The following is a 12,409-nucleotide window of genomic DNA, read 5'->3' as shown; positions in this document are numbered from 1 at the left end:
TACAGAAAACAAATAATCAACAATGGTGGCTAGTTTGGTAAGGTTGGTGGCCAAATTTTGCTTAACTTCAATGGAGGTGGGCTGCCGGTTGATGAAGCTTCTGCAGTCAAATTTTTGCTGCCACCGTCTCACTGTTCTCAAGTTTAATCTTCAACATAAATAATGGTATCTAACCATTCAAAATTGGAAATTTGTATCTATAATCAAAGTGTTGTTGGTGTGTAAGATTGTGAAAAGAGACGAGTATGACTAACATTAATACTAAGAAAGGTAAATTTAGAATGAATCTTAGTAGGATGGCAAGTCTTCCAAATAACTCCGAAGAAAGTACATTATCGAAACTTGGCCTTGAGCTCCAAGATTCATTGCAAGTACAAGAGGGGGGCTTCCTTATTTTATTTTATTTTTTTAAAAAAGAAAGTACATTGTTGGCCTAAGTAAACCATCCAGCATTGTATAAAAACTGAAATATTGAGTTGGACTTTTGCTCATAGTCTCTAATTTTATCATACATCATTTCTAAATACTAGTTATTCCATTAACAAATGACTATCTCATTCATACATCCATGTCAGAATAATTTGGAGAGAGAGAGAGTGACGGGAGCTTCCATACTGTTTCCAAAGACACATAGCCTGTATTTGTGCATGTGTCAACTAGTGTTAATGTTCAAATCCATGATCTAAGTTTTTTTTGCTCGGGGGAGAGGGGGGGGGGGGGGGGGCATGGTTAGCCATTGGAGTCTGATGCACCTATTACAGTCATGGAACAAACCACAAGCAACAAAGCCACAGCAACTAGGCAAAGATAGAGCACCATGAAGTCATGAAAGGGATCCCAATTCCACCAGTTGCACCTACACCCTGACCTTAAGTAAGATGAACAAGATGATGATGAAATCTTCCCTCCACATGCATAGCAGAATTCTGTCCCACACCTGCATCCACATCCCCACACCCTTCATCAATTCTAAAATTTAATAAATCAAATCTAATACCAAGTCTAGGAACAAATACATTCATCATGAACACTTAACTCTTACGAGATTTTTTTATTAAAAAAAAAAAGAAGGTGAAAGGCACTTACCTTTTTTAAGTTTTCGCCAAAAATAATAATAATAATAATAATCAAAATTTGGATGAAATGATACAAAGTGAAAGCCTAATTTCAAAAAGGGGAAGTTTTTGAAGCCATTGTTTAGGAAAAATCTGAGCTTCCAGTTGAATACCTGCAAATGACCTTAGGGCAACCAGAGCGAAGCTCAACGCAGTGTCCACACACAGGACATCTCACCCACTCCTTCCTTTCCATCAATTCCCCAAACATGACGTCGTTCGGGTCTCTGACTTCCCCACTTTCCCGGCACCGGTACCCGGCGTGCCAGGGGACCTTGCACCGGAAACAGTACCCTCTCCGGCACACGGGGCACTCCGAGCTCTTCCTCCCTCCGCGCCTGCCGCACTCGTCGACGATCAGGGCGGAGCAATCGCGGTAGGGGCAGTAGCACTTTTCGAGCCTAACAACGGCCTTCTCGCAGAGGAGGTCGCACCATTTCACGAAGAGCTCCGCCGGAAGTATCTGCCGGCAAGCGAGGGGGTCCAGGAGGCGTCCGCATCTCAGGCCGGGACATATAACATCGGGAAAGCCGTGGTCGGCGACGGTGACGTGGACGTACTGGGCGATGCAGTCGGCACAGAATGGGTGACAGCAGGCTCCCCCATTCTTGAACTTCCGACTCGACGTATTGGGTTCTATGCATATTTCACAAGTGAATGTGGAAGGATTTTGGTGTTCTTCTTCTTCTTCCTCGAGGGGCTTTTCATGGGCATTGCTGTTGAACTTTGGATGAGAATTTCCCATGGCGTGTGTGACAAAAAAAAAATGCAGAGTGAATCTTGAGTTAAAAAGAGATAATATCTATTTTTTAAAATTTAATATTTTTTAAGAGATATGAATCTTGTATATATTTAAATTTTTTATTTTAGGAGATAATAGAGAATTGAAGAGATAAAATTTTTGTTTGATTTTGGAAAAGAAATTTCATGTCACATTTTTTTAAAAAAATTTAACATTTTAAAAAAAATTCTTATTTTTAATTTTAAAATTATTTTTAAAATAAGTAAAAAGTTCATAATTTTAAAATTTGAATATTAGAAATTCAAAATTTCAATAAAAATACGTTTTTTTAAAAATACGCATCCAAACAGAATTTTTGAAATTAGAAATCTTGTGCTTTATTTTGAAAAAGATCAGATCACAATTTTATTGTTTTGATTTTTGAATAATTTCAAAATTCAAACCCTTATTTTACAGTTTTAAGAATATTTTTAGATTTTAAACAAAATTAGCATATTCAAAATTTGAATCTCGATTTTATTTTAAATATAAAAAAATTAAACTTTTTCTTTTCGAAGAAACTCGCTTTCATATCAATTTATATTTTAATTTGGAAAGGCCAACAAAATATTTTTCGGTTAAACGAATTTAACTGAATCAAATTATAATTAATTATAGAAAAAAAAAATATGATTGTATAATTTGTATACTTTCAAAATTCAACTTAATAATTTATATTTAACTATTAATTAATTACATAATTCAGGAATTTTATGGATTTATAGAATTGTGGGAACCCTAAATTATATAATTTATATTTAATTATTAATTAATTACATAATTCGGTTAAATCAGTTGATTGAAATTCACTTTCTCCATAATCGAACCGCAAACTGAATAACTGAATTTACCAAATTATAAAATTGAACTAAACCAAATTAAAATTAATCGAATCGAACAGACCGAATTTGGTTAGTTAATTCGGTTAAAACCGAATTATACTCACCCCTACATGTGAGCATGGGTCAACCTTAATACTAGTTTGAACAACATCGCTGTAAAACTTATAGCAAAAATGCATGTTAGGACCAAAAAAAAAATCTTTAAATATATGATAAGATATGATATTATATAAATACTCTAATTAAAATTACTTGAAATATTGTAGTGCAATGTTTATATATTATGGGTAGGCAAAAATATTAAAAACAAATACATATAAATTTTTGTTTTTAAATTTTCTAAAAAATGTCAGTTTATAATCTTTTAGTGAAAATATCAATAAATCTATTATAATTACTAAATTATAATTTCACTCTTAAAATATTTATCATTATTCTTTTTTATGTTTACTTAATGATCAAATAATGAGTTCTTTAAATTTCAAATAAATTAAAAATATATTTTAGTGGGTGCTCCGAGGCCTACATTTTTATTTTCAAATTTTATTTTTTAGATGTGATGTGCTTGTTGTGGCTCTCTTCGCTCCTCCGATTTAGTCGTACCAATGTGTATTGTAAGTGTATGAATATTTCCCTCCCCTACTTGACTTAAAAGAAAATTATTTTTCAAAAATTATATTATTATTTATCTAAACTATGTTAGATACTTTATAATAACTTCGCAAGACATAAGAGAAATTTACCTATTTTATTTTGATATACCCATTTTATTTAGTGTTTATAATACCACTATATATATTTTAGTTTTTAATTAAATTTATTTTTATAAAATAAAAATTAAAATGTAAATTTGTCTAATTTTTCTTAAATTTATTTTTTAAGAAATTATTTGTCTTATTCTAAAGGATAATAATATCTTTTGTTTGCAAAATAATACATTATTCGTGCTTTTAAGTATGATAAAATTTAGTATTTATTCTACTGCCATATTTTATTTTTTAGCTAAAAAACATTTTTTTAAGGTTCAAACATTTAACTTAACCAAAGCACAATCAACACATATATATTTATTTTTTTTATCCAATTTTGGTTAAATTTCATTTCTTTTAAAAATATTTTTATCTTACTTTTAAAATATAAGAATATTTTTCTCATAAAAATATTTTAGTCTAACTTTTAATTAATGAGGATATTTTCATGATTAAAATGATTAAATTATTTACACATTATGCATCATATAAAAATCTATTTCTTTTGAAAATGTCTAGTCCTACTTCTAAAGGTAGTAGCACTTTTTCGAGTCCTAGAATGACCCTCTTAAAGAGGAGCTCACATTATTTTACGAAGAGTTCTGTGAGGGGGTCCACTAGCAAGAGAGGGGTTTAGAATGCGCCCACAGCTCAGGGGATGCCATGGTCGGCAACAATGATGCAGACGTACTCGACTATACAATCGGAAGAATTTTCATTGCTTCAACTAATGTTGATTGATTCGAATTATACTGAAGTTGAATCCATATAGTATGCACGAGCCAATCCGCATACCTCGGTGCAATTCCTGGATTATTATATGATCACGTTCGGTGAGGGACATTGAGGAATATGTCGAGTAGGGATAAGAGAATCGATGGAGAAGTTATCAAATACACTAGGTTTATACATTGAATGATTTGATTCAATGTAAAGGGAGCAATTTTGAAAAGAGATTATAGAAACTCTATTTTTGTTTATTTTATTTAGCTATAGTCATCTCCACGATTAAATGAGAGCTGATGAGTCATTCATGTTTTTGCCCCTATAAAGTAATATCATTTATTCACACGGTTTACAGCTTGTGCACGTGTAAATAACTTAGTAAAGTAATTTCCATTTTTAAAATTTAAAAACAATTTTCACTTCTCCTCCATCTCCCTTAAAATTATCATTATCAACATATTTTCACTCGTAAAAAAAAAAAATACAATATTTTCATGATTTATAGCCCATGGATACATAATTATTCAATAAAATAATTTTGATTATGAAACATTTTAGAATATTACTTTATAACTCTCCATTAACACTCTCATTGGTAGTTATAAACACCATTATTTTGACATAGTGTCCAAGATCAGGGGTTCAATTCTCTCTTGATGCATTACGCTGGTGAATTAACAGGATTCGTCAAAGGACGGGCGGCTTTCACCCCCTCCCGACTTTGGTGCTGCACCATAGTAGTATGTATTACTCTATGTTTAAGTGCTTGTACAAAACTTATGAGATTAAAATTTCAAATTGCGAACCCTAGTATGTAAGGAGGATTGTTGTTTTCTAGTTTCAATTTATGTGGAGTCTTCGTATTTAGAGATTTTACTCCTGGCCATGTATAGATTCATCCTTTATTTTCCCAAATCAACATAGTAAAAATTCACTATTTTACTCTTTTAGAAAATTAACTCGTAGCCTGAATATGTTAAAATGACGTGTAAAATTACTTTAAATTAATGTTCAATCATTTTGTCAATAAAGCGCATTTTTAGGTATAAATTTATTTTAAAATAATTAAAATAAAGTGAAAACAACTTGACTTAGAGAAAAAAAATATTTTAGAAATTATTATTATTTATCTAAATTATGTTAGACACTTTGTAATAACTTTAGAATATAGAAGAGTAAATTATCTATTTTATATTGATAAATGCACTTTATAGTATGTATTTTATTTTTTAATTAAGCATATTTTTTATTTTTAAAAAAATATAAAATATAAATTTATCTAAATTTTTTGGATTTATTTTTTAAGAAAATATTTGACTTACTTTTAAAGGATAATAATATCTTTTGTCAACTAAATGATACACTATTATGCTTTTATGTACCATAGAATTTAGTATTTATACTACTAGCAGATTTTTTTTATCCAAGTAAAATTCTTTTTATGTTCAAACATTTAACTTACGCCAAATATATTTTATACACATATTTTATGTATTTTTTGTTAAATTTTACTAGCTTTTAAAAATATTTTATCTCACTTTTAAAGTATAAAAATATTTTTTTTCATAAAATAATTTATCTAATCATATATATATATATATATGTATATATATTTTTAGTTTATTTTATTTTTTAAGTGAATGAAAGTTTTTTTTTTCTTTTATCTAATTTTGATCGAATTTCTAAAAAAACTATTTTAAAAATATTTAATCTAACATTTAATTAATAAGGATCTTTTTGTGGACAAAATGATTAAAATATTTACACTTTATATTCCATATAAAAATCTATTTCTTTTGAAAATGTTTAGTCCTACTTCTAATAGTAGTAGCAATTTTCGAGCCCTAGAATGACTATCTTGCAGACAAGGTCGCATCATTTCACGTAGAGCTCCACCGAGAGGGTTAGTCACAAGTGAGGGGTCTAGGATATGCTCGCATCTCCGACTAACACATAACCTTGGGGATACCATGGTTGTCAATGATGATGCAGATGCACTAGGCAATGTAATCGGTGCAAAGTGAATTTAAATATATTCATAAAAATGTATATTTCATTTAAAAATATAGATATGAGAGACTAACTACTATGGCACCATCTAAACACATGATATGATATGATATGATATGAATATTCTAATTAGAATTAATTAATTTATGATAATATAATATTTATATATCATGTGTAGATGGAAAAAATTAATAATAAATACATGTAATTTTTTTTTAATCTCAATAAATATATTTATTGAGTGAAAATATTAATAAATTTATTATAATTTCTAAATTGTGATTTGATTCTTAAAATACTCATCATTATTCTTCTTATGTTTACTTAATGATGAATGAATGATTTCTTTAAATTTCAAGGAAATTTGAAACATATTTTTGTGGGTATTTCTAGGCCTATTTTTAAATATTTCTTTAAGATGTGATATGCTTATTGCGGTTTTCTTCACTCCTATTCAATCGTACCAATGTGCAACGCATGTCGTGAGTTTTCCCCTCCTGTGCTTACCTCAGAAAAAAAATTTATTTTCAAATATTATATTATTATTTAACTAAATTATGTTAGACACTTTATAATAACTTTACAAGGCATAAGAGGAATTTTTCTATTTTATTTTGATACACACATTTTATAATATATGTTTATTTTTTAATGAATGGCATTTTTTTTTAAATTAATTTTTAAAACATAAATTTATCTAATTTTTCTTAAATATATTTTTTAAGGAAATATATTTGTCTTAATTTTAAAGGATAACAATATCTTTTTTCTAGAAAATGATATACGATAGATAGGATTTAGCTTTTACACTACTAGCATATTTTGTTTTTCAGCTAAATAAAATTCTTTTTAGGTTCAAACGTTTAGCTTATCCAAAATATATTTTATACATATAGTTTATCTAATTTTGGTTAAATTTTACTTTTTTAAAATATAGTTTTCCTTACTCTTAAATTGTAAAAATATTTTACATAAAATAATTTATCTTATTCGTACTTTTATTAATTTATAGTGTAAATTTATATATATATATATATATATATATTGGAAATATCTTGTCCTACTTCTATGGGTAGTTGCATTTTTTATATATATATATATATATATATATATATTGGAAATATCTTGTCCTACTTCTATGGGTAGTTGCATTTTTCAAGCCCTAGAATGGCTCTCTCACAGAGGAGGTCACACCATTTCATAAAAAGCTTTGCGGAGAGGGTCTACAGACACGTGAGGAGGTCTAGGACGCACCCGCAACTCAGGTCAGGTTGGAATATATAAACTTAGGGATGCCATGGTTGGCTACGGTCATGCAAACATACTCCATTCAATCCGCGCAACATGGGATTAATTTTATTTATAAAAATTATATTTAGTTTGAAATTTTAAAACATATACAAATATAGGCATGAGAGATATCTTGTTAGGGGAAGAAAGAAAAGCCTTTAAAATATATTATACGATGTGCTTAAAATTACTTGAAATATTACAATATAATATTTATATGTTATGGGCAGACAAAAAGTTAATAATAAATAAATATAAACTTTTTATGCTTACTTAATGATCAATTAATGAGTTTTAGATTTCACATGTTAGGAACCTATGAGCATCCAGATTAAAGTGACACCAAAATTTTAACGTGATTCGATCAATAACGACCTACGTCCATGGAGTACACACCAAATATTCACTATTGTTGAAAAATATTACAATTCTCTCTCTCTCTCTCTCTCTCTCTCTCTCTCTCTCTCTCTCTCTCTCTTCCTCCCTTCTTCCTGCCTGCTCTCTCTGAGCTTCTCTGTGCTCTCTCTGCACTGTACTTTACATCTTCCACAACCCTCTATTTATAGGGCTTGGAATTTAAATTACAATTAAGATAAAATCAATCAAATTGGAAGTTACAACGGAGAGATAAATAGATATAAATTGCACCGAGTGAAATTAATTTCACCGCGTTTTCCAACTCAGCTCCTCCTGGTTGTCTTCTAGCTCCAGCTCTAACAATCTCTCACTTGGAGACAGAGACGCCTCCTCAACCAATATCATGAATAAATGATGTGCTCAAAATATAACTTCAGGCATGAAGACCAACTGAAGTTGAACACAACTTCAGCTTCTCTGTAGTCACCATCTTCCTATCTGCTCGATTTCTGCGGATTAATCTAATGACTGTCAGCTTCACAACTGGTATAAAGATGCCGATGTAGTCAATCCCTTTCTTTTGCTAAAAGCCTTTGACTACCAACTGAGGCTTGTACCTTCTGGAGCCATCATGCTCCTCTTCGATTCTGTACACTCACTTGTTGTGAAGGCCTTTGAGCAACTTCCACGGCCTGTTGGAGGTGAGGGACTTCATCTCATCCTTCATCACAAGCTCTCACTTGCTCGTATCTGCCACCTGACATGCTTCATCATAGCATTCGAGCTCTTCTCCATCTATAGGAAGTAAGTAATCAATATACCTTTTGTTTGGTATATGGGGCCGAGTATATCTCCTAAGATCCGGAGCTGGAGTAGGAGATGGTGGTGCGACGATCTGCTCCACTCGTTCCTCCACCTGAGGATTCTCGGTATTCTGTTGATGTGTCCCGACACATTCTGAGTGGACCGGTTCTAGTCCCTTCTTCTTTGGGGCATGAGTGTTGTTTATTTGAAACTAACCCTCTTCTGTTTCCTGATTGTACAATCCTCACACATGTCAATCTGCACTGACTGTAGACCACTCAATTTTTCCTTTGAGTGCATCACCCTGAGTCCCTTCTCACTCATGTGACCAAGTTGTTGGTTACAGATGTTGCTGTCGTCATTTCTTGCAGCAACTGAAATAGACATGAAGGCATTGGAGGTTAGAAAAAGTGTCCCACTTTTCTTACCTCGCACAATCATTAGTACACCTTTTGAAACTTTCCATTCATCTGTCTTTGCCCTCATCTTGAATTCTTTCTTCTAACTCCTGCACTGGTTCTTGTAGTGACCAGTTTTTCCATAGTTCCAGCACTCAATAACTTTTGTGCTTTGGGAACCTGTGTCCTGAGTACCTCTGTGATTTCTGGATTTAGACCGTCTGTGCCTAGATCTTCCGCGGTTGTTTGATCATCCATGTCTATTTCCTCTGCCTCGACTCTCCATGTTCAAGGTTGAACTCGAAGTGGAGCCATGGTTCGACTGCATTCTTATTTCCTCCGTCAAAATCATGTTGACGACCTCATCGTATATAAGCTTCGATTTTCCTACGGAGCTACTGATGGCAGTAATGACACCATTCCAACTTTCAAGCAGCTGACTAAGAATCAGTAAGGCCTAAATCTCATTATCAAACGTTATCTCGACTGAGGCGAGTTGATCAGACAACTCATTGAAGTTATTCAAATGTTCGCTGAAACTTTCACCTGCAGACATGTTCATCGTAAATAGTCTTCTCATGAGATGTATCTTATTTGCGGCTGAAGGCTGCTCGTACATATTAGAGAGCGCATCCATTAGAGACTTGGTGAATGTTATATGCTTGATATTGAACGCCACAAATTTCGACAACGTCATTCTAATGGCTCCGAGGGTTTTTCAATCAAGCAACTCCCACTCGTCCTCGTTCATGGATGTTGGCTTACCCTTCAATGGTTAGTGCAATTCATTCCCAAACAAATAATCTTCTATCTGCATCTTCTAGAAACCGAATTTGTTTCCATTGAACATTTTGATTTTTGAGCTGTTTTCATTTGACATCTCGATTCACTGATCTAAAGATATAATTAGCTCAAATGGATAGTACAGTTGGATATGGAACAATCTAAAACCCTAGAAATGGTTCAAGTCGCTCGAAAAACGGACCCAAAGAGACTCCGAAAAGCTTAGTCAAAGTTTGGTCAAACATGGTCAAACTTGTTGATGTGGCATTGTTGATGTGGCGCTGACGTGGTAGAGTGGGGGCCCACTGATGACGTAGCAGAGTGGGGTCCATTGATGATGTGGCAGGGGAGGGGCCCACTGATGATGTGGCATCTTACGTGGCAAGGGCCTATTGACGTGGCACTAAGGCGGAGGTCAAACCCGGGTCAGGAATTGGATCTCGGGTTACCTCGGGTCTGAGTAACTTGCCGGGTCAGGTCGGGTAGTGAACTAGGTCGAGTCAAGACGGATCGGGCGAGGAAGACGCATGTAACACATGCAGCGCGTAAGGGATAGGTCGTCGGTGCGTGTTCAGTGCATGGCGAAGTGTTCTGCTCCAGCATGGCACGTGGGAGGGCGTGCAGCTTCTTCTGAACTCCTTTGGAACTCCGGCTAGCACCCTTCTCTTCGTATCGGCGAGCTGAATGCAATGGTCGCCTCAAAACGCATTTTTGGTCTACTAGAGAGAGCTCTGAATTTTGAGATCACTTCCAATCTGGATTTTCTGCTCCAACCTGGCTCTGATACCACTTGTTAGGAACCTGTGAGCATCCAGATCAAAGTGACACCACAATTTTAACGTGGTTCGATCAATAACGACCTACGTCCACGGAGCACACACCAAATATTCACTATCATTGAAAAATATTACAATTCTCTCTCTTTCTCTCTCTCTTCCTCCCTTCTTCCTGCCTGCTCTCTCTGCACTGTACTGTACATCTTCCACAACCCTCTATTTATAGGGCTTGGAATTTAAATTACGATTAAGATAAAATCAATCAAATTGGAAGTTACAACGGAGAGATAAATAGATATAAATTGCACCACATGAAATAAATTTCATCACGTTTTCCAACTCAGCTCCTCCTGGCTATCTTCTAGCTCCAGCTCTATTATCATAGAAATTAAATATATATTTTTGTGGGTACCTCTAGGCCTATACTTTTAATTTCAAATTTTATTTTTTCATAGGTGATTGGGCCTAGGTCAATAGGCTCAGTTTGGGAAATGATTTGATCAATTTGGGTAAGCCGAGTTGAGCTGTGAGCTATTGGATTGGACCTGGGTTATTGGACCTGGAGCTGGGTCAAGTCGATCCAGGTCTTTTGGACTAGATCAAGGAATATCTAGGTATGGGTATTTGGATTAGTTGGCTTGGATCGGGTCAAGTTGACTCAACCAAGTCAAGTTGATCCAAGTCTGTTGGATCGGATCAAGGAACATCCGAGTATGGGTATTTGGATTAGTTGACTTGGACTGGATTAAGTTGACCTAGGTTTTCAGGTTGGGTCTTGGATAATAGGGTATAAGCATTCATTTCCAAATTTGGATCTAAATTTTTAGATCCGTATCAAATATCCAAAAGAAGTCTCAAATTTATCTGTTTTAAAATTTGATTTCCTTCTAAGGATTTTGTTTAGATTTAAGCTTAAATTGCAGAATTCAATCAAAATTAAACTGACTAATCACAAAATTTAAAGGACCAACCTCTGTTCTTGAATCTGCTATTCTGTCCTTCCCTTGAGCCTCTTTAATTCCAAGCTTTTGCTGTAGCTCTTCAATCTTCGGTCCTCCTCAATTTTATTCAATCTCGGCCAGTCAACCTTTCCCTCACAATTTTTCCTCAAAATTCTTAATGAACAAATCCTTTTCTTTACTCACTCTATGTTTCAGTCTTTGTGTGTGTCATTGTCTCTTCTAAAATCCACTATTTATAGGCTTGAGGGAAGAAACTAGATTAAATTTGATTGTTCAATCAAACTTATGACGAATTGGTTAATCAAATTGATTAATCAATTTTAAATTGTTCAGTCACATTAAAAAACCAATTGGCTTTATTCTAATTTCCTAACTAACATTCTTGTGTGCAGGTGCAAGCATGGAGAATCTGGTCCACCTTTTTAATTTATTTTTTTCCTTTTCTATTTTTTTTATTTTCAATATAAAAATTTAATTTTCCCTATATATTTATTTTTCCTATATTTTTTCATTTATTGCATTAGTGTATTTTTACCCATTTGTATTATATAAGTCCCAAGACAAAATGGGATGTCTACAATATTAACAATTTTGTTTATCGGTTAGTTTCAAAAATTAGATGACCTATTACATTACAAATATATTGGATAGTTTAAAATTTTAAATTACATTTATTAATTTCTATAATGTTAGACCATGCTAGTATTAAGCCTCTCATCTAGTAGTCGTTTGCAAACACTTACATAATTAACTTATTCTAACATTTTAAACTTTATTTAAAATTTTTTATTTACCTGAAAACATAAACTCTTCATG

General features: G+C 32.9%; 1 protein-coding gene across 1 annotated transcript; it reads right to left on the bottom strand.

Annotated features, from left to right (window-relative positions):
* Positions 1–729: 729 nt before the first annotated feature.
* Positions 730–1,860, bottom strand: LOC131151548 (E3 ubiquitin-protein ligase RSL1-like). The gene is made up of 2 exons (XM_058102790.1): positions 1,229–1,860; positions 730–937 (listed from the first exon to the last, which is right to left on the bottom strand). Exons 1-2 carry the CDS (start codon positions 1,858–1,860, stop codon positions 730–732), a joined length of 840 nt encoding a protein of 279 aa, XP_057958773.1.
* Positions 1,861–12,409: the final 10,549 nt, after the last annotated feature.

The sequence above is a fragment of the Malania oleifera genome, chromosome 3 (genome assembly GCF_029873635.1).
Source record: "Malania oleifera isolate guangnan ecotype guangnan chromosome 3, ASM2987363v1, whole genome shotgun sequence".
Classification (NCBI taxonomy): Eukaryota; Viridiplantae; Streptophyta; class Magnoliopsida; order Santalales; family Ximeniaceae; genus Malania; species Malania oleifera.
This window is presented reverse-complemented; position numbering and strand designations above follow the sequence as displayed.

Excerpts from the sequence above, each read along its gene's own strand:
- LOC131151548 (XM_058102790.1), bottom strand. The coding sequence starts at position 1,860 with ATGGGAAATTCTCATCCAAAGTTCAACAGCAATGCCCATGAAAAGCCC. Across the intron at positions 938-1,228 it reads TGCCCTAAGGTCATTTGCAG|GTGTGGGACAGAATTCTGCT; the intron begins GTATTCAACTGG and ends ATGTGGATGCAG.